The sequence below is a fragment of the Emys orbicularis genome, chromosome 4 (assembly GCF_028017835.1).
Source record: "Emys orbicularis isolate rEmyOrb1 chromosome 4, rEmyOrb1.hap1, whole genome shotgun sequence".
NCBI lineage: Eukaryota > Metazoa > Chordata > Testudines > Emydidae > Emys > Emys orbicularis.
In genome coordinates, this window is record NC_088686.1 from 42319353 (window position 1) to 42345438 (window position 26086).

The 26086-nt window shown below is 48.3% G+C and overlaps 2 protein-coding genes across 3 annotated transcripts in view; one reads left to right on the forward strand and one right to left on the reverse strand.

Moving 5' to 3' along the window:
* Window positions 1–4237: 4237 nt before the first annotated feature.
* Window positions 4238–17020, reverse strand: GSTZ1 (glutathione S-transferase zeta 1). Of its 2 annotated transcripts, XM_065403878.1 has the most exons (10): window positions 16973–16993; window positions 13297–13404; window positions 12819–12870; window positions 11749–11816; window positions 10554–10634; window positions 9660–9785; window positions 9014–9092; window positions 8031–8083; window positions 5495–5544; window positions 4238–4671 (listed from the first exon to the last, which is right to left on the reverse strand). In XM_065403878.1, the coding sequence occupies exons 1-10, from the start codon at window positions 16991–16993 to the stop codon at window positions 4545–4547; spliced, it is 765 nt and encodes a 254-aa protein (XP_065259950.1). In that variant the 3' UTR covers window positions 4238–4544. The 2 variants fall into 2 exon arrangements, with proteins under 2 accessions (XP_065259950.1, XP_065259951.1); XM_065403879.1 differs by lacking the exon at window positions 13297–13404 and having other exon boundaries at window positions 16973–17020.
* Window positions 17021–18574: 1554 nt separating this feature from the next.
* POMT2 (protein O-mannosyltransferase 2) overlaps window positions 18575–26086 on the forward strand; it is a 41174-nt gene continuing 33662 nt past the window's right edge. The window contains exons 1-5 of the mRNA XM_065402840.1: window positions 18575–18801; window positions 21543–21627; window positions 22457–22561; window positions 23259–23367; window positions 24256–24364. Coding sequence (XP_065258912.1) covers window positions 18575–18801; window positions 21543–21627; window positions 22457–22561; window positions 23259–23367; window positions 24256–24364 — 635 coding nt within the window. The remainder of the gene's footprint in view (window positions 18802–21542; window positions 21628–22456; window positions 22562–23258; window positions 23368–24255; window positions 24365–26086) is intronic.

Consider the following 26086-nt stretch of genomic DNA (forward strand, 5'->3'; position numbering starts at 1 on the left):
GCCAAGTTAGACCCAGCCAGGAAAACTTGGTTAAAAAGCCTGAAGCTCACTGGAAACCAGATAGTGCATCCAGTGTGAGTGAGGCTGGAGGCAAAATGGATTGACACTAGATGCTGTATCTGAGCCAAGCTACATGGGAGAATAGCACACAAATTGCAGGGGAAATGGTCCCCCATTTGTGGGGGGCTAGTGGAAACCTGGTCTGGGCACCAAGATAATGATTTGGCTTTCTTGGTTCAGAGGCCCTCATCTTGTGCTTTCCCCCTTCCCTCTTTGTTTCCTGGAGAGAAACTTTCCCAGCTGGTGATCCCCTGCACCTTCCTCCCTTCCCTTTCTGGGCAGCACTAAAGCACAAGGAAAGCCAGAGGGCTGAGAGAGAATGGCATAGGTGGGATTAGCAGTGATTGGGGCGGAAGTGTTTCCAGAATGACCTCCTCTTCCTGTTTGTGTTCACAACCAATTGGGATTAGTGGGGTGATGCCCCGTTCAGGTCAGAGAAAGGTGGGACATAAACTGAGCAGATATTGTCCACCCGCATCTTAGAGTTCTGGTCATGGAGCAGGTGGAGTGGCACCAGGACTCACTATGCCCATGGCCAGCAGGGAGCTGACCCATGCCAACCTGTGCGCTTCATTTTCACACATGAAACATGACTGGAAACTTTCTTCCTCAGGCCAAGGGGAAGGTGCCGACACTGGCCTACCACAGCGCCACCATCTACCACAAGGAGCTTTTTATCTTTGGAGGGACTTTCCCCAAGATGGCATCCCTGGAGTCCAGAGCCTGCAGCAACACACTCTACGTCTTCAACCCTGAGTACAAGATTTGGTACCAGCCCATTGTGGAGGGAGAGAAGCCCTTACCTCGGCTCGGGTGAGACACCTTCATTTCAGCCCTCAAAGATAGAGGGAGGGAAGCACCAGCAGGTCCCATCTAGTTAATCTCCACACCTAGAGGGCACGGCATGATTGTCCCCCACAGTCACATCCCCAGGGCTGGTCCAGTCCTAGTTTTAAATGTCCCAAGCGAAGCAGCTCCCAGCCCTTCCCTGGGGGACTGTCCCATGTTGATAGGTTGTGCACTAGCAGGTGGTGCTCAGGTATTAGGCTCTCATGGCTGTGGGGAGCACAGAAGGGAAGAATGGCCATGTGTAAACTCAAGCTGCCCCAGCCCATAAGAGTGTAGCTGAGTTAATGGCTCTCCTGGAAGCCTGCTTTTGTGAAAAGAGACTGAACCCTCAATTCCAAGAGGTTCCAGAGGCTGTCTTGCTCACTCACCTCCCTCTCTCCCCAGCCATTCAGCCACTCTGCTGAGGAACAAGCTGGTGATCTTTGGGGGTCAGAGGACTCCTTTGTACCTGAATGATGTGCATATCTTGGATCTGGGTGAGAATAGGACATCGCCATCCTGTCAGGCTATACTGGGCAGCTGGGGTGGGAATCCAAGGGCTGCCTGCCTTAGGAAACATGATTGGGGGACAGTGAGTGAATGAGGGCCCTTATGTGATATGGGAGGGGGACAGCATGGCTCTGAGGTGTCTGGACCAGAGTAAGGGGATGGGAAGCTGTGGATGTAGGGAAGGCCCTGATGGGGTGGGTAGGAGATGGTTTGGCCCAAGGCAGGGGGTAAGAAACATCAGGCACTGGTGATTGCAAGAAGCTGGGTAGCAGATTAAACCGGTTGCTGCTCTGATTTGATGCGGCAAACCCTATGTTCCCCACTTTCAGCACAGAGGTGTTTGGCTTGCAGTGGGGCTGGGCAGAGCTGCTAGGATTGCCATGCATTTGAAGTGTCTCCTGTTTTTCCCCCTGTGCTTCAGGTTACATGGAGTATGTGCCGGTCCCATTTCTTTCAGGACAGCCTTCTTCACGCTGGTAAGATCCTGCTGCAGGATCAGGAGGCCTCTCTCCCCGCCCCTGTATCTCACTTCATGGCTGGAACTGTGCTTCCTGCATGCTTGCAGGGCTACCACCCAGCACAACTCGCCCTCCCTGGTGCCTGGGCAGCAGCAGAGCCAAAGAAAGGGAGAAACCCTTATAAGGAGAATGCTTGGTTCCTGAAGGGAGGCCCTTGGGTACTTGCAAACATAAAACCCTCTGCCTTTCATTAGCACCTTTTGTCTGAGGTTCTCTGGTGCTTCTCAGACACACATTAAGCCTCTCAGCACCTGCAGAGGTGAGTCACCATCTAAGGCACAGAGAGGAAAGTGACTTGCCCGGGGTTATGCAACAGTTCAGGGGCAGACCTGGGACGAGAACTCGGGAGTCCTGACTCCTATCTGTGGCGTGAACCACTATCCCAGGCTTCCTCTCCTAGGTAAGTAGAGGCCCCCTAGGTGGTGTTTGGGGGAGGAGGGGCAGGGAAGGTGGGTCCCCTGCATGTTTTGCTCTGGTTATTGTTATGCTTTGCTCTGATTCTAGCTTCCATGCTGCAATGCCAGTGTCTGACCAGAAGGTCCTGATCAGTGGAGGCTGCAATGCCAAGGGAGCCCTGCAGGATGTATTCACCTTTCACCTTGGTGAGTAACTCCCCATCCCCTCCTCGGAGCTGCTGACTGACAAAGAATTGCTGAAGGTGGCTGTTGTGCTGCAGTGACAATGCACTTGCTGGTATTTCTGGCAGCCTTGTGTCCATCTGTCTGTTTCATCCCTGGCACAGAGGACACCTTTGCCAGCAGCGATCATTCCTTTCTATTGCAGACACCTTTGCATGGAGCACAGTGACACACAGTCACCTCTCCTTAGTGCCCCGGGCTGGCCACACACTGCTCAACCTCACCTCTGCCCACCTGACAGATGTGGACAAGGAGAGCCAGAGCAAGCGCAACCTGTGCACGGTGCTGGTTTTTGGTGGTTCAGACTGTGCTGGGACCTTCTACAATAGCACAAGCAAGATCCAGCTGGACCTAGAGGAGACCAAGCCCAGGACAGCAGGGGTTCTGGGTCATGGTAAATAGAGACACATGGATAGAGAGTGGGTGGCAATAAATGAATCAAAGCAAAGAGGCGAACCAAGTCTCTGCATATAGGTGAAATCTGCCCCACATTTGGAATGTCTCCCTGAAACCTGCGGTGACTTCTTGCCTATGTTGGGGCCCATGGACATGCAGCCTGAGGACTGGGCACAAATCTCCAGCCTCACACTTGCATGTGCCTATGCTTTGACACCTAATTACCCTGGGAAGCCTGAACTAAATCTGCAGTGTCCTGTTAGAGGAATTGTCCCCATGGCTTTGGGCAGAACTAGTCTCTTGCTTTCCTCTCTTGCTGTATATCACTTCTCTTCCCTGCCCCAAATCCCAGCTTCTGTTGGGCAGAAATGAAGGTGACCTCATATATTCACTCTTAACTGGGTAAGGAGAGGGGGTTGCTGCAGGCTCTGAAGAGAGGGCTGTAAGGTGAGGATGTGAGTCACCCACCAAAGCTGGCTGGATCTCAGCTGCAACTTGGCAGTTCCTTTCTGCCATCCAGGAATGGGGTTCTTCTGGCTTGGAATGAATGAGAATTCACCACCCAGAAATCTCCCCTTGGGAAGGAAGGGGGACAGTATTGCTAAAAAGTGAGTGACTGGCTTTCTACAAGTGGCTGAAAAGTGTCTGATGCTGTGTGATGTCTGGGTGTAAGTGGCATGCCATCTGGGGATGGGGAAGAGAACGTTGTCATCTTTGGCTAAGGGGGGAGCTGGCTGCTATGCCAGCAGTGAGGAGACTAGTTCTCCCAGGTTGCTGCTGGGTGAAGGGAAGACACATAGATCACCCAGCAGCCTGGGACAACTAATCTCCTTCATGCTGTCACTGCCGGCGTGGCAGGCATGGTGTAGCGTAGCTGTCGGTGGATCCCTACAAGAGCAGAGAGACCCGGGGTCGGGGTCTAGCTCTCATTATGTTTGCAGGAGGAGAGGGTGGGCCTGATCTTCCTTGCACTTACAACCATGTGAACTGGTATTTACTGAAGGCAATGGGGGTTACTGTAACTGTGGTGCGGGTGCTAGGACAATCAGGCCTAGTGTGTTAATGGCCTACTTTTACTCTGTGCGCTGAGTGGTTCTTTGATATTCTTCCATGGCTGGTGAAAGTGAGACACCCTCAAGCTGGCCTTGTCCCATAGGTACAACTCAATCTTGCTATGAACATTTCCTGTAAAAGGGTATTGCCTTCACCCTCCACAATAAAAGAGCTAAGATATCTTCAGCAAGCCCATTCCTGGGCCCAAAGCCACACAAATGCAGGTCTGAGGATAGCTATTGATGCTTCTCCTTTAATCTGCTACATGGTGAGATTGAAGGTAGTTAAACATGATCAGGGGTAAGCATGACCTTTCCCTTCCATACTCAGGTCTGCAATGGGCCACCCACAGCTTCTTTCAGAGTACAGGGGCAGGGGCACTCGCTCTCTTTCTCCTATGCAGCTGGCAAGGATGCATCAATGCTATGGCTGCCTGCTGGGCACTTGTGTGGCTTTCCTTCTCTGGGCAGGGTGTGATCCATTTCTCTGCCATCCCTGCCCTTGTGCTTGAGAGGAACAGAGCCTGCTTGTAGGAAGGACCTTAGGCTCGCAGCTCTGCGGGGGTATCCGGCTGCCGGCATGGGTGGCTCACTTGGAATGCCTCTAGCTCCAGAAGGGCTTTATTGATTCTGGTGATCGTGGGGTATGGAGCCAGATCCACTTTAAATCTACAAAGGGAAGAGAGATGCAGTCAGATACTCCCAGCTAGACAGTCCAGCAGCAAGCACTAAGGGGGAGTTCTACAGAATCCCTGCTCCACGGACCCAGGGCAACACGATCAGCACACAGCTCCAGAAAAGTCAAGCAGGGGAGAATCATCTGGCAGATTGGGGCCTAGTCTGCACCAGGAAAAAAGGTGTGTTCTGATCATGTGTTAGCTAAGCTCACCCCTAGGATCTACCTTGGCCTGCTAATGTGTGAAAGCAGCCTTGTCTTCACTAGGATTTTACCTCCCGGGTGTTACGTTGTGTTGGTTAGCATGGGGCAAGAAACACACCTTTTTTCCTAGAGTGGATACCCCCACTGGTCTTACAGCCACTCTTTTTTTTTTTTTTTTTTAAATAAGGTTGCTAGTCATTATGGTATCCAAATAGCTTCTCTCTCATAGCGTGTACAATGCTGCAGTTCTGGCTGCAAGAGGCCCTTTCAATAAGGGCTTCTCCTAGCCCTAAGAGGCTGCGTTTCCCATGCTTTCTGCACAGGTGGGGACACAGAATCAGGCCTGTCTGAGCTCATGTGGGGGCAGCTGCCAGTCTTGCTCGGGGCCACAGGGAAGAAATCCCAGCTCCTCACTTTTGTGAACCCTCAAAAGATACAGGGTTTTGGAAATGAAAAAATCCTGGTGAGACGAATACCCCCATAGAGATGCGGGGAGAGGGAGTGCTATCCCAATTCGCTTGAGCATCAGCAGGAGAGAGGTCAGGCTTGGCCATCAACTAGGCCTCTGGTGCAAGAAGTGGGGCTTAATGGAGCTGACCAGCCCTCATTTACCTCTCAGCATTGTAAACCTGAGGGACCAAACACAAGTCAGCCATGGAAACCTGCAGTGAAGCAAAGAAAACTGGTCAAAGCAATTCAGAACCCCACCCTACTGCCCTTTAGTGCACTGGCTGGAGCTACAGCGTGCCAGGCCCATTTTTCCCCAAAAGGCCCTTCTCAGCACTCGCCCTGTTCTGTACAGTTCTGATGCTATAGTGGGCCCTATGAAGAGCAGGAGGCTGCCTCCCAGTCCAGCTTCTTTCAGGGCCTGGAACAGCAGTGGTTGGTTGTTTCAATTTCAAACTATAGCTACACCCAACCCAATCCATGCCTGTGCAGGAGAGATGAACTGCTGACAGATGAAAATGGTTGTACAAGTTTATGTTCAGTGTTTACTTTCCACTGGCACCAGGTGTTACACAAAATGAAAGAGGAGGGGCCTGACTGGCTCAGGGGGATGGGATACAAAGCTTTTCACCTCTAGGGCAGCTGCCCCAGTGCTGCCTGGAACAGTAGTGACCATAAACTGTTACTCTCTGATGCCTTTTGGGGGCTTGTGGGCTCTCAATCCAGTTTCTAGCAGGATGGGTGTTGCCATGTTGAAACTAAGCTTGTTTGTTTCTTCCACATTGGAGGGAGGGCAGTTATTCTTTTACCAACTTCCATGCAGCGTGAAAGGGTTGAATTGGGAGCTCTGGGGCTGCACAGAAGGTCTCCCTCTCTGCAAGCAGGCTCGGTTGCTGGGCATGGGGACAATGCAGAATGGAACCCTTGGAGTCACTTGCAGCTGCTTACCATTGGCCCCAGGAGAGATGCATGGTTACGCACCATGGGGACCAATTCATTAGGACAGCCCTGCACCATGAGATTCCTAGGGTAACTCTGCCACTGAGCAAACAAATCCAGGTGCCCCTCCAAAGAGGGAGGAGACAACCAGTTGGGGACATAGGCACCGAGTCCGTGGGTGCTCCGGGGCTGGAGCACCCACAGGGAAAAATTGGTGGGTGCTTAGCATCTACCAGCAGCTCCCCACCCCCCCATCCCAGCTCACCTCCGCCTCCGCTCTGCCTCCACCTCCTCCCCTGGGTGCACCGCGTGCCCGCTTTTTCCCCCTGGCTCCCAGCGCTTGTGCCACAAAACAGTTCGTGGCGCAAGCGCTGGGAGCCGGGGGAAAAAGTGGGCATGCGGTGCACCTAGGGAAGGGGTGGGGCCGGGATTTGGGGAAGGGGTCCAATAGGGGCAGGAAGGGGGTGGAGTTGGGGCAGGGACTTTGGGGAAGGGTTTGGAATGGGGGCGGGGCAGGGGTAGAGTCGGGGTGGGGCCAGGGGCCGAGGGGCGGGATCTCCCACTGGCGCTGGGGAAAGTTGGCGCCTATGGTTGGGGATGGAGAGTTGGATCCGTGATAAGTGAACCTCACTTACTATTTGCATTGCAATAGCTCCAAGAGGAACCAAGACCAAGGCCCCATTGCCCAGATTTCTTCATAGCAATATAGGACTAGAAGGGAGTCGAGGGGTCAAGTCCAGCCCTCTGTACTGAGGCAGGAACAAGTAAACGTAACTGTCCCTAACAGGTTATCTAGCCTGTTCTTAAAAACTTCAGTGATGGAGATTCCCCAGCCTCCCTGGGGGGGGGGGGGGGGGGGGGAGAGGGAGTGCTATATAGGGGAGAAGCCTATTCCAGAGCTTAACTACCCTTATCATTCAAATTTTCCCCCTTATATCTAACCTAAATCTCCCTCGCTGCAGTTTAAGCCCATTACTTCTTGTCCTACCTTCAGTGGACATTAAGAACAGCTTCTTTATTAAAGCCCTTAATGTAGCTGAAGACTGTTATCAGGTCCCGGTCCAGTGCCTTAGCTACCAAACCAAGCTTCCTCCCACAGGTTAGTGGGGTGAAGCAACTGCAGGACTAGGACGTAAAGCTCAGGGATTGGGCAGCCTTCTGAAGTCTCTCATACTTTCTGCTCTGGCTGGAAATGGTAGCAAAATGAGCTGTACTAGTTAGGCTGTTTGGTTGTTTTTTTTTAAATGTTAGTGATAACGAGGTGCTGCGGTGGCAGGGCTGGAGACTGAGCCCTGTGTCAATGGGCATCACCACAGCCACTGTGCCTGCTTGGACCAGGAGTGGCCACCTCCAAGGGGATTTAGTCCTTAGACTTTAGCAAGATGGCCACCGAAGAGGCTGGTTTGTGCTGCAGAGAGGTAGCATACAGACAGGGCCAAGCAAATGTCCCTTCTAGCCCATGGCTTTTTGCCATCCCCACAGAGCTGGGAAATGGAGAGCTGTCCTCCTCCTGTGTGAAATGCAATGAAATGGCTACTCCCCAAAGGAGGAGGAAGTGGGGAAGGAGAGCAGGTAATGGGCTGAGTCGGATGCATGCAGCCCTGCTTCCTATGAAGAGGCCCAGGGAATGCTCTGTCTGCATATACCTTGAGCACAGGGTGTGGTTGTGCTGTGACTCCACAGCCTCTATGCCCAAAGCCAGTCCCAGATAAATGCTAGGCTATCCATGCCTTCTGCAAGCTGTGCTGTCTGATCTCCTTACCTCATCCCCAATGCAATAGCGCCCAGCGGTGTGCTGCAGGATCCGCTCCAGAGCTGCAGAAAGAGACAGTGCATTGGGTCAGGAATCAGCAACTCCCACTTTCAGCGGGGAGTGGTGCTAAATTACCATCAGCCTTTTGTGAACCAAGGTACCCTGAGTTGGGCTAGAAGGGAGCAACCCAGGGCAGCACTTACAGGGAAGGAGACTCTCACTGGAGCTGAGGAAGGAGGGTGCTTTGGACTCAGCCATTTTGGACCCAAGATGGTTTCAAAAGGACAAAATAGGCTTCCTATTCTTCCCCTCTGCCCCTTGCCTCCACTGTTAGTGGCAGGGAGAAGGGCTTCCCTATATGAAGAGACTAAAGAGCAGAACTGGAAAGAATAGGAAGGTTCAGGATACAGGGATATAAACTGAGTGAAACAGGGAGGGCCAGTCACTCCTATAGCCCTATCCCAGGTCACTGGAACAAGGAGGCCCAGAGTGAAATTAAAGGCAACTTATTGAGAGGAAATAGAAATGGTATTTTATGCCTACTAGAATTAACCTGTGGGACACTCTGCCATGGATATTGAGGTAACAAGTTTAGTACTATTTAAAATAAAGGGTTTTACACTTTATATAAATGTAAAAGGCATCTGCTGTGACAGCTGAGATAAAAGGTTACGTGTTGTCAGTCCTCATGTGTCAGGGTGTGAGCCGACTGCTACAGGGGTCAGGAAGGAATCCCCTCCTCCCTGCTTCCAGATGCAGCATTGAGCTTCCTCTGGAGCATCAGATATTTAACCACTGCTGGATGTGAGATTCTGGGTCAGATGGGCCCTTAGTCTGCTCCAGCATGGCAGCAGATGATACCAGACTAGATGGCTCGTTGTTCTGTTCCTGTGCAGTAGAAAGCAGGACTTTGGATCAGATCGCCCACCAGACTGCTCATCCAGTGCTTTGTGCTATTAGTAGATGCGCTGATTAATTCAGTGCAGACGTACCTTTGAAACCACATGTGATATAGTGTTGAGCCCATTCCAGCTTCTTCTCCCCTCCCACTTGTTTCAGGAAAGTCAGGTTCTGAGGAGGCCAAAGAGTCCCCAAATTAGCTTGATCCAGCAGGCTCTAACTTGCCACAGGCCACACACAAAACAGGGTCAGCTGGGATTAGATGGTGTCAGTCCCTAATCCCCAGTCCCAAACTCAGCCCTTTGGGTCTCTGAACCACAGACCCACACATCCCAGTTCTTTCTCAGAGTTGCCCTTCCTACAAAACATCACTCCTTTGCCTGGAGCTCTCTCTGCCCCCTGCCAAGAGGCGCTAACCCCTGCAACTGGAACTTGCTGCACTGCTTGTAAATTCAGCCCTTCTTGAATAGAAGCCCTGGGGAACCATGGCCATTTCTCAGGGTCAGAGCATGTGGCCTTTGCAGGAAGTGCCTTGCTGTTTTAAATCAGCAAAACAGGTAGATGCTGCTAACCATGCTGAGCCTGGATTCGATCCTATGCCACTGTCTGTGTGAGATCTGCCACTCTATTGCCCATCAGCAGTTTCAACAGAATGATACTGTCACAATCTTTGAGAGACACAGACAGCTACAAACCCAATCTGGAAGTCTCATCTGCCTGTTTGTGACAGGACAGTACCTGCAGGGGCTGAATGCCAGAAACAATGTGATCCGAAATCATCCGGGCTTGGGCTCTCTTCTTCAGATCTTGAGGCAGCAGCCTGGGGTTAGGCCGGGTCTCTTCCAGGTACTGAATTATGGCCAGCTGCATTGAGCAAGAAGACATGGGTGAGATACTGGAGGGCTGGGGAGGAGAGGCCAGCCCCATTGCATGGCAAAGGAGCAGGCGTAAAAGACAGATTTCCTGTCTGAGGTCTGGCCTCTTCTGATCAGAGGTTACCACCATACCAAACAGTGTGCTTTTGTGATATGGAAAAACTTCCCTGAGGAAACTGGGTGGAGCATTCCTGGCTTATCTCACATCTCTCTCCCTGGCAGAAGCTACCGAAAGACAAATTACCCAGTAAAAGGTATCGGGGTAGCCGTGTTAGTCTGTATCTACAAAAACAACAAGGAGTCTGTGGCACCTTAAAGACTAACAGATTTATTTGGGCATAAGCTTTTGTGGGTAAAAACCTCACTTCTTCAGATGCAACTGAAGAAGTGAGGTTTTTACCCACGAAAGCTTATGCCCAAATAAATCTGTTAGTCTTTAAGGTGACACCAGACTCCTTGTTGTTCCAGTAAAAGGTGGGATTCTGAGACAGCAGCTGAACTATGATCACTAATATCAGGTGCCTTTGTGCCTGATACAGAGTAATCTCTCACCTGAAGAGGAAGACAACTTCCCATGGCAGTCTCCCTGCAGGTGCTGCTTGCTATACACTTCCCAGCCGGGATCATTTTCCTCATCACAGAATGATACTCTGTGCTCTCTAACCCAGAGACCAGGCACTCTGTGGGGGCAAAGTCCTCCCTCTGGGCAGCAGGACACAGTAAATAATTAATGGGCAGAGCTGGCTGGGCTACTCACCGACTGAGACAAGATGATGCCATCGATTTTCAGAGCCGGGACCTGCTGCATTGGATTTACTGCCTGGAATTCAGTAGAAAACTGGAGAGAAGACACTGGGATTACTATATTGTAGCCAAGAAGAGCCAAGTATTCCTCTCTGAAAGGGAAAGCCTCAAGGGTCCCACAGCTCTGTATATTATCTCTCCATGTCTGATTGTTTGGTAGGAGTGTGGGCCAGCGCTACCTTGTCTCCCAATTCCCCTGCTCGCAAATGGATTTGCAGTCTTGCTGTCTCTGATACTGCTGAAACCCTGAGACTTCTCCACTATGTTTTCTCCTTGGCTCTTTCCTCTGCTTCAGTCCTAATGGTCCTGGTACATTATGACCCTCCTTTGGGCACCAGGAGGCACTCCTGTTGGAGCCTAGGGTTCACTCCAGGTGCATTACTCCCACATTATCCATTGACCCAAGTGACAAGGCAAGATCCATCCCCGATCCCCCCCAGCAGTGCAATTGCAGTATCATTTTCGACTTGGCCATGTTGTCATATGCAGATTCCTGCCTCAGTGGTGCTACAGGGCTACCTGTGCTCCAGGCAGTCAGTCTCTACAGTGTTGTTCAGGCATCTCCGTGACAAATGCCTCCATTTTCTGGTGCCACCCATCCACAACCCAGGATTGTACTTGGAAATCGCAGCACCCTGCCTTTATTGCCACCACCTGATGAGCTTGGTTCCCCCATGCCAACTGAAGGCAGAGGGCTTGCCTGCAGCCTCCTGGATAATGTCAGGCACAGACATCAGAGAGGGAAGGAAACTATTATGTCTCATGCAATCTGTCTCTCTCACCCTCCCTCCTGGAGGCTAAGGCAGAATGGTGAGTTTCCCTACCATGCTGTCCAGTTAAATCCCCCAAGCAATAGTGTTAATGCCCCTTCCCATGGAGAGACAAGTCCATGGCCTGATATATGTGAGTTTCAGGAGATTTTCTTGATCTCAGCCTATGCTTAAGTCAACGCTAGAAAGGGAGGGAGTTAGGGATGCTGAAGAGGTCAGAGGCAACAGTTAGCTACGGAAAAAAGTCTGGAGTGAGCAGGCAACATAGATCCCATTTCCTTTGCCCTCTGATAATCCTGGGCTGCCAAATTTCTAGTGATGCCTAGGCTTAGCCTGTGTGCCAGGTTAGGGGAAGGCTGACTGTAGTTGCCCTCTTACCTGCTGTCCCCCATCCTTCAGGAGGTTCACTGGTTCCTGATCATAGGCAATTCCCTTCAGAGCCAGTGCTAGAGGGAACACAGCATATAGATTCAGAGAGGCAGAGTGAGCCAGAAAGCTAGGTTCCAAGGAAAATGGGCTCATAACGTTTTAAAATCTCTATTGAAGAGTTTAAAAACAAAACAAGAAACCCCTTTCCCTTCAGAGTGGTTGTTTTAGATCTCCTGTGGAAGACAGTGCCTCTATCATGCAGTGCCCCCTAGTACTTTGCTGGGGCACTGAGGTCAGTACTAACACCCTATTGAATAACCCCCATTATGCCCTGCATTACAGCACCTTGGGCTGTAGGGTCAGTGGTAGCTCACAAGGGAGATTGCCCTGTGTCACCCATGTCACTTCTGGCAAAACCTTGTTTTAACTTGTCCCCATCCAAATACTGAGCAAGCCCCACCCTGCTTAACTTGCAGGATCAGATAAGATCACACACTTTGAGGTGGTATCACTGCAAGCACAGAACACAGGGCCTCTTTAAGGAATGTGGGAGATGTGGGCATCTGGATTACATTAGCGTTATGAAGGAAGTATGTCCAACTAGCTCTAGAGAGTGTCTGGGGGAAAAAGGAACTACTGAGGGCAGGGGGGAGCCATCCAGAGCCCAGTATTGAGAGGCCAGGGCTGAGAAGAAAGGACAACAGAGATCCCCCCTTATACTACCAAAGCTGGGTAGATGGTTAAAAGTTTGTAACAAACATACACAAATATTCTTTCAACCCCAGTATTTTGTCTGCCCATGGCCACTGGAGTTTCAACAGGGTACATGAAATGGTTATTCTCTTGATCCCCTATTAGCCTTCCCCTCCGCCAAATGCAAATTGATTCTGGTGTTTGCTCTCTCCTCCCGCTGGAGAAGTGGCGGAAACCCAAAGTCACTGTTTTTTCAGTTGCATGTCTGCTGATCTCTCTCACTCAGTAGGTCACTGATTAGTTTGGTTAGTGAAGGGAGTTAGTGTTCAAGAAAGGTGGTAGGTTGACAGTGCCAGAGCAAAGAAGAATTAAACACCAGATCTTACCAATTCTCACTCTCCAGGAGCAGGAACTTCGGAAATAACTATAAAGAACTGGCTGAGGGGAGAGAGAGGAAAGTGGATTACATGATGGTAATGCTAGCAGTTTCTCAGCTAGACGGAAGCATTTTTCCTTCTGCCCCTTTGAAAATTTGATCAAGTTTGATGCATTTCAACAAGGATACAAGTCAGGTGAGTTTGGGCGCTTCAAAACGTTTTTCTTTGTCACTTTCAGATGTGGGCTTCTTTATCATGCCATCGATATCTAAAGTAAAATTCCCTTTTGTGTACAATGAGAAGCTCCATTTGAAACCTCAGTGGCATGAGCCGGCCCTTTGAGCCATTCACCGACATGCATGTTCCCAATGTGGAACAGAAGCTACTCATCCAAGCAAGTGCTGAGAGTGCAGGGAAGTGAATCTCTAGTCTATCTATTGAACCGAGGAAGCGCTCCCCCAGCTGCTTTAAATCCTTTGGATCTCACCTTTCCAGAGGAATCCATGGTCTGCGTATGCAGTTCACTCCAAAGAGTGAAAGCCACATGGCCCTGCCTTCTCTTTTCACTCAGCTGGGGTGGGGGAAGGCTCGGCCCCTACAGCCAATGAGAAAAGTGCCAGAATCCAAATTCTTAATAGCTTCCTGTGTTCAGAAGATTCAGCAACAGGAACTGGCAGGATTCAGTTCTTTTGCGAGTGAATATCCTGTACCAGCCACACCTATAATTCTCTTTAGGTTGATATATTGAACCCATCACTCTGATATCTGGCTCTTGTCACAATGGATAAAATATTTATATAGAGACTTTTGGGTTGCTGGAAGCTGCAAGTGCAGAAGTACAACTCGGTGGGATAATAAAAGGAGAGCAGGTTCTAAAAACGGGGTTTCTGTTATCACAAAGATGTCAGCTCTTCTGAGCAGGGACTGTCTGTGTAAAACTGGAAATACACTGTGTAACATGTAACAAAGGTTCCTCCTCTGTACAAAAGGCTTGTTTGTATTTCTTATTAATAATAATAAGAAGAATAAACCTCTAGCTCCTTCCTTTGGAGGACCCCAAAGCACTTCAGAAAATGTTAATAAATTAACTCTCACATGCCACCCCTTCTTCCCCCCCCCCCCAAAATGCAGTGTCATGATATCCCCATTTTACAGAGGGGAACACTGTACCAGAGAGAGGAAGTGACTTGTCCATTGACTTGTGTGACAATGGCAGAACCAGAACTAAAACCCAGGAGTCCTGAGTCCCAGTCCTGTATCTAAGCACTAAATCATTTTCACAGCTAAATATTAGATTAATTTAAACTGTTTACAGAATGTAAATGTTTGACTAAATTATCCCAGCCAAAGTTCACCAGAGGAATGGTTGGTAGGAGGTCAGGGAAGGAAGGAATGCTGCAATATTACCAGCTCTTCGGATTTTCCTGTGACAGTCATGCTATTGGGTGATTTTCACAAAGCCTCAGCTCCTGAAGTCATAAGATTATGTGAAAATCTCAGTTTTCATTTAAAAAAAATAGTAACTTTCTAGCCCTTGTGGTTGCAGATCAAAACTGGAAACCACAAACTCTAAGGAATCAAAAACCAGAAGGTAAAGAAAAAGCATCCAAAATGTATTAATTTTGTTCATCTTTCTTTGGAACCTTGCTCAGAATTTTTGAACACTTGGAGTTGGCAATATCTTCCCTTTGCCTCTCTGTTCCCTGGCTCTAACCTCCCAGTCAAGAAAGACATTTTCCTGCTTGCTCTCTCTCTATATTTCTGCAGTCTGCCTGATCATTTGCTGAGTGTCATGCATGTAAATTGTGTCATGCTGATGACCTTGCTCTTTAGTTTCAAGGCCCCTGAGGATGAGGGGAAAGCATCACATTTACTTTACAACTTAGGATCCTTTGGCACTTGAGTCAGTGCCAGCTCAAGTTAACACTGCCTTTCAGGGATGTGAAAAGGCCAAGAAATTGGTCTGCACAGGGAGAGGGGAGGTGAAGAGAAGATCCGGGGCAGTAAGTCCTCCCAGTCACATGCTGGGTGTGCAGAAGTGCGATCAGATTCCAAAGAAGATTCATGACCCTAAGAACATTAGAATGGCCATACTGGGTCAAACCAAAGGTCCATCTAGCCCAGTATCCTGTCTTCCGATAGTAGCCAATGCTAGGTAACCCAGAGGTAATAAACAAAACAGGTAATCATCAAGTGATCCATCCCCAGCTTCTGGCAAACAGAGGCTAGGGACACCATCCCTGTCCATCCTGACTAATAGCCATTGATGGACCTATCCTCCATGAATGTATCTAGTTCTTTTCTGAACCTTGTTATAGTTTTGGCCTTCACAACATCCTCTGGCAAAGAGTTCCACAGGTTGACTGAGAGTTGTGTGAAGAAATACTTCCTCTTGCTTATTTTAAATCTGCTGCCTATTAATTTCATTTGGTGACCCCTAGTTCTTGTGTTATGAGGAGTAAATAACACTTCCTTATTTACTTTCTCCACACCAGTCATGATTTTAGAGACCTCTATCAGATCCCCCCTTAGTCGTCTCTTTTCCAAGCTGAAAAGTCCCAACCATATTACTCTCTCCTCATGACTCCTTCACTGAGAAGAACCATTGACTCTTGTTTCTATTCACATCTCATTCTTTAGAGAGGAGGTCGGGAGTAGTATGGATAAAGAACAGAGCAGCTGACGGAGTTCTATGCTTGGCTCTGCTTGTGGTGATGCAGTACATGACCCAGGACATAACCTCTATGTGTGAAATGGGGCGGGGGATGAGAACTCTTACTTAACTAGGGGGCTGTGAGGCTTAATGCACTGATGGCTGTAAAGTGCTTAGAGAGCATCAGCTGGAAGGAGCAGCCAGTACAAAGTACTACAGAGTGTTCCTGGTGACACTTATAGCTTGGAGCTTATTTCACTGGCTAATAACCTGACTCTTCCCCCCCAAACTTTGCCCAGCTGAGGACCACATTGATAGCTGGGTGACAGCTGGAGACTACATCCTACATGGCTTAAAATGGATCATATTGCAGCAGCTTACATCTTTAATAGGGGCATACAGCCCACACAGCATACAGGTTCCATTACGCAGCAATACTTCTTGAGGCTCAGTGGGAACTTCTTGGCTCAACATGGAGCACCATGGGCAGCATGTCCCTGCAACCCTGTTTCCCTCTAAGAGTCACTTCTTCCCAGGCTTTCACTGGTACCTATATGTCTCAGGCTGTATCAGCCTGACCAGGCTCTTTGCATCCTGACCATTTGTTGATTCGGACCGCAACAGTGTAACAGCCGTGTGCATTACCTGCCTCAATACAGCAGCCCTGGCAACAATGGATAACGTAGGATTAGAGAGGGAAAAAGTGTTCCTGTGAGGTATGCCCAAGGGTTAGAAACCCATCTGAAACTCTCCACCTGTGCTTTGTTAGATTATAATTTATCATCACACCATAACCCAAAAGAACAGAATAAATCACTCAGCTCTTAATCACCCAATACATGTGCAGAGGGTTCCACTACTATAGGTCGTGGGAGAGGAAAATATACCAAATATACCATATATTGTAATTTATGATAGTTCTATTTCATTTGCTGCACATGCTGTTTAAACTCTGATCCAAATTCCTTGTCCTTCCCACAAACACACATGCCATCTGGTGGGATGCCTCTTGTTAGATGTTGAAAGACAATCTGATCACTTACAACATTTTCTGTGTTCTGCAGCTGTCCTTATACTAAGCAGTTTATTTCTTTCCTGGAGACTTTTACATGGAGGCACTGGATACTAACTTAGGTCTCGATCCTGCAAGTTGTTCTACTTGGGCAAAGCCCAAGTGAAGTCAATGTGGCTCTGTACAGGCATAGGGGTCTGCCTGTGTGTGGGATATTGCAGGACTCAGGGTTTAAACTGAATCCAGGGATTACTTACATCTGATCAAGGGGCCACAATTTCAGCCCATCTTCCATAAATCGTGTGGGGTTGAGGGTAGCTACATCCCTATTTGAAAATGCACAGTCTGCACTTCAGATGCCTCTGAATTAACCTGAAGATCCTCCAGCTGAAGCTGCATTATCTGTAGGAGAAATAAGAGCTTCTCTTTGTGCAGCCAGAGTGAAAGAAAAAGCCCCAATTCTGCTCTCGGTCTCTGGGCCCCAGTAGCAGTAAATACCTTCATTAAGGCAGTACTCATCTTGCACTTTCAGCACCGCTCTGTTCTGTCTCTCCGCCTCTGAATGAACAGAAGTCACACGGATGCTAACATTCCATTGGCTGACGCATCCTCCTTCACGTACTCTCTATAGGTCTGTTACTGCTGCCAGTATTATTCAGATGAGGCCCCAGGCATGCTTTGAGAGTTGCCGGGATTCTGGGAGTAGTAGTTCTAGATGCTTTTCCAGGTCTTAAAGCATCTCGATTGGATAGTTTATGCCCAAAAGTTTAGATTTTTGTAAGGAGGAAAAGATTTTTTAAATCCTCATATTAACTGAAACGTTTTAATATTATTTTCTAAAATTTCAATGAAGAATTTGAATGTAAACATCCCCCCCAAAGTAATTGCAACGCAGAATGCAGCATACAGGTCAAAAACCAGAAAGTGAATCTGGCTAGCAATAAAAGTAAATCTGATCAATTAAGCACTATTGTATAGGCATGACAAACATTGCAAATGCTGTGTGTGCCCAGCTGATGTGTGTGTGAGCAGTGGAAGGGCAGTCACTGGGTGTGTCTGTCAGTGAATGGGGATGGGCAATGGATGTGCGCAGTGCACACATGAGGTGTGTGGTGGGTGGGGTCTGTCAGTGAATGGGGGCGGGCAGTAGGTGGGCGCACGATGTGCACATGAGCTGTGGCTGTTTGTACACAGCGCAGTCACTGTGTGTGTGGTCTGTCAGCAAATGGGAGCAGTGGGTATGCGTGGTGGTGGGGGGCAGGGCAGTCATTGGGCGTGTGTGGGGGAGTCTGTCAGTTAATGGACCTGGGGGGTCATTGATGGGTCACTGGATGTGGGGGTCTGTCAGTGAATGGGGAGTGGCAGTCACAGGGTGTCTGTCAGTGAAGGGGGGCAGGCAGGGCAGTGTTGGGGTGTCTAGAGGGGTCTGTCACTGAATGGGAGTGGCAGGCAGGGCAATCTCGCGGTGTCTGTCTGTGAATGGGGGGACGAGCGGGGCAGTCCTGGGGTGTCTGTCAGTGAAGGGGGTGGGCACGTAGGGCAGTCCCGGGGTGTCTAGACAGGGCCGGCTCCAGGGTTTTGGCCGCCCCAAGCAGCCAAAAAAAAAAAAAAAAAAAAAGCCGTGATAGCGATCGCGGGAGGTCCTTCGCTCCAAGCCGGAGTGAGGGACTGTCCGCCGAATTGCCGCCGAAGAGCTCAACGTGCCACCCCTCTCCGGAGTGGCCGCCCCAAGCACCTGCTTGGCAAGCTGGTGCCTGGAACCGGCCCTGTGTCTAGAGAGGTCTGTCAGTGAATGGGTGGTCGGGCAGGGCAATCTCGGGGTGCCGGCTGGGCGCGGAGGGAGGTGACGGGTCCCCGCCGTTTCCTTTCACGCTGCGCAGGGTCCGTTCTGTGGCATTTCCGACCAGGCTCTCGCTTGACCCCCGCCCCCCAGCCGCGGCGACGCTTCGGCCCCCGGCGCGGAGAACTACAACTCCCACAATGCCCGGCGAGGGAGCCAGGCTCCGCTTCCCGCCATGCCCTACGGCCCGGACTCCCTTTCCCTTGGTGCCGTGGGCGGTCGTGCCCGGCCGCCGGCGCCTCCCTCGTGTCGGGGCGCGGATGACGCTGGCGGCGGGGTGCTGCCAGGCCGAGTCGGGCCCGCGCTGCGGGGGGCTCCGGCAGCGGCGACCCCGCAGGCCGGCCAGTGAGCCGAGCCGTCCCTCTCCTCTTCCGCGGGCCTGGGCTCCCCTGGAAGCTCCAGTCGGGGTCTGGGCCCCGCTGGCCTTCGTCACCCTCCTCAGCTTCGCCTCCCGCTTCTACCGCCTGTCCGAGCCGCCGCACGTCTGGTGAGGGGCCGCGACGCTATGGCAACGGGGGTGGGGCTGGCGGTCAGGCCGCGGGGGAGGGGGCGGAGTCACGGCTGGGTCGGTCAGGGGCCTAGTGCTGGGTTTAACAGCCGCTTGCCCGCGTGGGGAATGGGGGTTTGGTGCGGCGCTCGCGGCCCCGTGGGGTTGGGGCAGCGACAGGCGCCTGTCCGTGGCTGTGTGGCTGGCTGGGCCTTGGGAGTGGGGCAGGGGTATGAGGGGCACAGCTCCCCGCTCGCCCCGCTGACAGTCGTCACCTAGCGGTTCAGCATCCCGCAGCTGGTGGCTAGTCAAGCCCCATTGCTTCGCTGATTGAGTATGTGAGCCCCAAGGGATGGATGGGGGGGAGGATAACGTGGAGGTCATGGCCAGCAGGGACACTTCCAGGTAAGGGATACTCAGCGCCGATTTACACTTTACATGCCCCTAGGCACAGCATCTTCAGCACTCCCCCGCCTACAGCTGACCGTCATGTTTTCTGTAAAAAAAATAAACGTTTAACCCACTTTTAATTTTTAGGTGCCCCTAGAATGCCAGCCCCCCTAGGCATGTGCCTTCTGTGCCTACTTGGAAATCCGGCCCTGGGGACGCTGGGGGGGCATAGCTGAAGGGGTCAAGACAAGGGGGGCGTGGCAGAGAGGAGACTTCGCCAGCAAATTATAGTGAACTCCGTGAATGAGGCAGCTGTGGTGAGGAGCTGGGAAAGGAGGCTCCTACCACCTCCTATGGTGGGAGGTTGCTTTTGAAGGCTCTTCTGTCCACACCCGCTCTGGAACGATTGTCTGGAAAGATCCATCAGTCTGTTTAGTCCCTATGGAGACTGATTGAAGTACTTGTGAGTGTGGATGCCAAGTGCATTTCAACTGGGGAATAAATGTTACATAACATGGTAAATTGTGCTAGTGGAGACAAGGCCAAAGTGCTGTATGAACATGAAGCTAGGCCATGTTCCTGGTGATTAACTGTTTAGTTAGTTTATTATTTTGATGTAAAGACAATAACATAAAAGAATAACTCTCGGGCTCTAGATGCTTTTCCTATTAATAAAAATACATTGCTACAGTCATTATGCAACTAACATTATAATACCTAGCTCTTATATAGTGCTTTTCATCATTATCCCCATTTTACAGATGGAGAAACTGAGGCAGCACATTTTCATGCATTTGCCAATCACCAGTCAACAAGTATATTATAAAGCAAAATTTCTCATCCTTCACATTCCTCTTAAAAATTGCTGTGCCCAATCACCTCATCCCTCCCCATATGCCTGCTCTTACGGGCTTTACATAAGAACAGCCTTACTGGGTCAGACCAAAGGTCCATCTAGCCTAGTATCCTGTTTTCCATCAGTGGCCAATGCCAGGTGCCCCAGAGGGAATGAACAGATCAGGTAATCATCAAGTGATCCGTCTCTTGTCGTCCATTGCCAGCTTCTGGCAAACAGAGACTAGGGACACCCCTGCCCATCCTGGCAATAGCCATTGATGGACCTATATTCCATGAATTTATCTAGTTCTTTTTTGAACCCTATTATAGTCTTGGCCTTCACAACATCCTCTTGCAAGGAGTTCCACAGGTCGACTGTGCATTGTGTGAAAAAATACTTCCTTTTGTTTTAAACTTGCTGCCTATTCATTTCATTTGGTGACCCCTAGTTCGTGTGTTATGTGAAGGAGTAAATAACACTTCCTTATTTACTTTCTCCACACCCATCGTGATTTTATAGACCTCTATCATATCCCCCTTTAGTCGTATCTTTTCCAAGCTGAAAAGTCACAGTTTTATTAATCTCTCCTCATATGGAAGCTGTTCCATACCCCTAATAATTTTTGTTGCTCTTTTTTTGAACCTTTTCCAATTCCAGTATATCTTTTTTGAGATGGGGCGACCACTACTGCACGCAGTATTCAAGATGTGGGCATACCATGGATTTATATAGAAACAATATATTTTCTGTCTTATTATCACTTTCTTAATGATTCCCAACATTCTGTTTGCCTTTTTGACTGCCGCTGCACATTGAGTGGATGTTTTCAGAGAACTATCCACAATGACACCAAGATCTCTTTCTTGAGTGGTAACAGCTAAATTTAGACCCCATCATTTTATATGTATAGTTGGGATTATGTTTTCCAATGTGCATTACTTTGCATTTATTAACATTGAATTTCATCTGCCATTTTGTTGCCCAGTCACCCAGTTTTGTGAGTATGTATTTTGTGTGTGTGTGTGTGTGTAGTACGCCAGGAAGGACAACTGTTTTGGCCTATTTCAGGAGGGGGATGGGGTAGGATTTCCATGTCAAGGGTTCATGTGGTGAACGCCCTGCCAACAATTTTCTCTATTATATACTGAGCAGGCTCCAATTTGACCCTCAGTATGGTACAGGGAGAGAGGTGTACCTTAGGTAAGCAGCTCCCAGGCCATTTAGGGCTTAAGGGACAAAACTAACACCTTTAAACTCAACTTGGCAGCCAGAAGGCAGCCAGTGTAGGTTCTGCAGCACTGGTATATTCATGGAGAGATATCTTGATTAATAAGGAGGCTGACCCATTTTTCATTAGCTCTAGCCTCTTAGTGGAATTAACATGTAATCCCATGTAGAATGTTATGCACTTGTCCAGTATAAAAGTGGCAAAAGATAGTCACTAGCAAAATAGACATCTATGGACGTTTGATTATTTCCAGCTCCTGAATACATCTATCTTTTCTTTTTTTAGTTGGGATGAAACTCATTTTGGGAAGATGGGAAGTTACTACATTAACCGGACCTTCTTCTTTGACGTCCACCCACCTCTGGGGAAGGTGAACAGCTCTCATCAGGTCTTGCGTACATTTTAGGAGCCAGTGGAATCCCCTGGTCATTGGAACAGTCCAACCAAAGCCTATTCCATTCTTCTGGTCAAAGTGTAGGATGAGCACCAGAGTTTTCTGGATGCCCCTTCCTTGCTACTGTTGTCATCTATTTGTTGTCTAGCTGGGAGGCCGTGACATGTGGCCCCCTCTCTTTTCTCTTCCATGGAAAATGCCCAAAATATGGGAAAGTAAAGAATGTGCTTAATGCTGGATGTTGAAAAGGAGAGAATGGTTGGTCATAAAACATGTGTAAGTGCTTCTAGGGGAAATGAAGGGACCTCCTTGTGGGAAGTTATAGATCCAGGTAGCTAAGCAGTTCCTACTAGCAGGAATGTGAACTAAGTGCTCTGTAAACCAGTTAACAATACTGTTTTCTCAAAATAACATTTGAAAACAGCAGATTCTGAGCCAATCAGATCTTCATATCCAAGTCTATCACCTTGCTCATAAAATGCCACTTAAGAGAGACTTTTATGTTGGCTGAGGAGGATTGCTACTCGGTGGGTATCTGGTATAAGAGAATAGGTTTGTTACTGCACTGCAGCCAAATGCTTTATTAAAGGCAAGAACACCTTTCAGGGAGTCCTCAATGGTGCCTATGACAGCAATGCCCATAGTTGGGATGGACTATAGCCAGATAAGATGCAGATCTACAAACGTTTGGGTGGATTTTTGATGGTGGGATGTGGGATGCTGTGAACATCTTTCCTGCAGCTGGAGTGGATGCCACTGACTCTGAAGTTGTTTCCCTGACCAGTTTGCCCCTTTCCCTCCCCAGATGCTGATAGGACTTGCTGGGTACCTGAGCGGATACAATGGCACGTTTCCTTTCCAAAAGCCAGGGGACAGATATGAGCATCATAACTACATAGGAATGAGAGGGGTAAGAATGCACAGACCAGTGCTTAACCCATCCGCTCACAAATCAATGAAGGAAAGCAGAACAGTCCTCTGGAAAAGATGGGTGTTTCCCTTCCTTTCCTTGGGTCCTTCAGTATAGACTCCTTCAGATTTTGAAGAGGCTGGATTTTTATGACATATATTAAATTCTTTCATCCCTACCTCATCTGTCCAGATGGGCTGGTACTGCGATTTTTGAAACTGGAGCAGATACTAACGTTCTTTCTTTGTCTGGCTCCATGTCTTTTATGGCAAACAGGCCTCTGAAATAACTTCTTGGATGTTATGGTGAAACCCATGTATTGTCTCTGGCCAGGATAAAATGAGGATGAGTTGACCCTGAAGGCGGTTTGATGAAGCTAATTGAAAGATGTTTCTGGAAATGACTTATATGGTCTGGAAAGAAACAAAAAACAAATCCTTGTTACTTACATGTGTAGACATAGAACTGCATAAACAATTGAAATTCTTCAAATTAAGTTTTCATTAGTTTGGCCTCTGCCTGAGTATCCTCAGTGAGCCAGACTTGGGCACCACTCAGTCAGTTGTAGTTACCTGCAGGAGCATCCATTGTTTGAATCTGTTTGAGGATGAAAGGAAGAAGAGTATGTGGGATCTGTATACACATTCATCTTGTGAAGAGATTGTCATTCCCCTCTGTGTCCATTCTTTTCCTGCAGTTCTGTGCATTTCTAGGCTCGTGCCTAGTTCCCTTCGCCTACCTCACAGTGCTGGAGCTGTCCAAGTCACTGTCTGCAGCATTACTTGCAGCCTCCATCCTGATTTTTGGTAAGCATTTCTAGCATCCTCATGGGAAATCTTATCTGTTTGGCATGTGGATGAAGGAGGGCCAGTAATGGAGGCCAGCCTCAGGGCAGATTAACTGTGCAGAGACTTTTCTCTCTGGAGTCATTACCCGCCAAGAAGAAGTCACTGATGAGAAAGGGTAGACACTGCCTCCCTTCTAAGAGCTGAACAACTGCAATCTATATAGTGCTTTTTATTCATAAGGTTCCCAAAGCATTTTATAATCTGATTTAGTTTATAGGTATTTCTGTGGTGCTCATTGCTTTACTATTGGAGTACATTTAAATGCAAGAATTTTTAAAACTTCATGAAAGATGTATAGCTAGAGATAATTTTGCCCACTACTGAAATACAGCCACCTCTGGTATGGGATATAGCAGCTGTTTAATAGTGCACAGCAATGCTAAATAAGACTTCAGGGTAGCAAGTCAATAAAGATTCTGTGTATAATTGAAATTATAGAGAAGGGTTTAGATAGGCAGAATAGAATTACCTGAGTTAGAGACGGGCCATTTAACACAGAGACTCTCAAAAAGCATCACAAGATTTTTAATATCCCCAAGTCAAAGCTCTTTCTTTCTGTCTTTCTCATTCCCAGCTCCCATTTGTTCAAAGAATGAGGAACTGAGAACATAATCTGTGTTTGCTACATGGCAATTCAGAGCTCTGCTGTTTGGGCCATTTGAAAATAACATTTCAGAGTTTCTTACTATGGTCAGAGTTGAGACATGCTGACCTGTTTCTAGTCCCAACATTGCCCCTGCTGTCTCTTGACTAAGCTGTGAGGAAACTGGCTTGCTACAGACACTGCTCTAGGTTTTCTTTGAAACGGAGACATCTCTTAGTATAGTTGGGTGTTTTATTTTCCAGATACAGGCTGCATTACTCTGTCCCAGTACATCCTGCTTGACCCCATTCTGATGTTCTTTCTTATGGGAGCTGTACTGAGTATGGTCAAGTATAACTCCTGTGCAGATAGGTAAGATGGGGATCATTTTTTATTATGCCGTAGATGTATGAGCCTTCATGCATGTACAATATGGAGACAATATGATAGTGGGAGGGTGGGGAGAGGGGATGGGGTGGAAGGAGAAGAGGGAGGGAATTTGGCTCCTTGGAGAAGGGGAAAGAGACTATTGTGAACATGGGAGCTTTCTGAGAGTCATGGGTGGGAATGGACCTTTATAGGTCATCTCATCCAATCCCCTGCACTGATACAGGACTAAGTAATATCGACTATCCCTGACAGGTGTTTGTCTAACCTGTTCTTATAAACCTCCAATGATGGAGAATTTATAACCTCCCTAGGCAATTTGTTTCAATACTTAACTACCTTTACAGTTAGGAAGTTTTCCCTAATGTCCAACCTAAATCTCCCTTGCTGTGATTTAAGCCCATTACTTTTTGTCCTATCCTTGGTGTTTAAGGATAACACTTTATCACCCTCCTTATGACATCCTTTTATGTAGTTGAAGACTGGGTCATGTTTTCTAAATCTTTTATTATTTGTATTGCTCTCCTCTGGACTTCCTCCAATTTGTCCTCATCTTTCCTGAAGTGTGGTGCCCCGATGAGGGTCTTATTAGTGCTGCAAAGAATGGAAGAATTACTTCTAGTGTCTTGCTTACCACACTCCTGCTAATACATTCCAGAATGATGTTTGCTTTTTTTATAACCGTATTGCATTGTTGACTGATATTTAGTTTGTTATCCACTATACCCTCAACATTTTTTTGCAGTACTGCTTCCTAGGCAATCATTTCCCATTTTGTATTTGTGCAATTATTCCTTCCTATTTGTTTCAGACCATTTCTCCAATTTGTCAAGATCATTTTGAATTCTGATCCTTTCCTCCAAAGCACTTGCAACCCCTCCCAGCTGAGTATCAGCCTCAGATTTTATCAATGTGCTCTCTATGCCGTTATCAAAATAATTTATGAAGATATTGAATAGAACCAGATCCAGGACCGATCCCTGTGAGTCCTCACTTGATATTCCCTGTGAGCTTGACTGTTACCCATTTGATAACTACTCTGAATATGGTTTTCCAACCAGTTGTGCACCCATCTTATAGTAGATTGGTCTAGGTTATATTTTCCTGGCTTGCTTATGAGAAGGTCATGTGCGACAGTATCAGAAGCTTTACTAAAGTCAAGATACATTGCAAGTACTGCATTCCCCCATCCACGTTTGTTATCCTGTCAAAGAAGGATGTTAGGTTGGTTTGACAGGATTTGTTCTCAGCAAATCCATGTTGACTGTTACTTATTGCCTTATCTTCTTAGTGCTTACAAACTGATTGATTATTTGTTCCTTTTTCTTTCCAGTACTGAAGTTAAGATGACTGGTCTATAAATCCCTGGGTTTCCTTATTTCCCTTTTTATAAATAGGTACTATATTTTCCCTTTTCCAGTCCTCTGGGATCTCTCCCATCCTTCACATGTTCTCAAAGATAATCGCTAATGGCTGACAGATCTCTTCCGCCAGTTCTTTAAGCATTCTAGGATGTATTTCACCATGCCCTGCTGACTTGAAGACATCTAACTTGTCTAAGTAATTCTTAACTTGTTCTTTCCCTATATTAGCCTCAGATTCTACCCTATTTACCTTGATGTTCACTGTGTTAGTCATCCGATCACTGCTAAACTGGTGAAAAACTGAAACAAAAAGGTATCAGAGGGGTAGCCGTGTTAGTCTGGC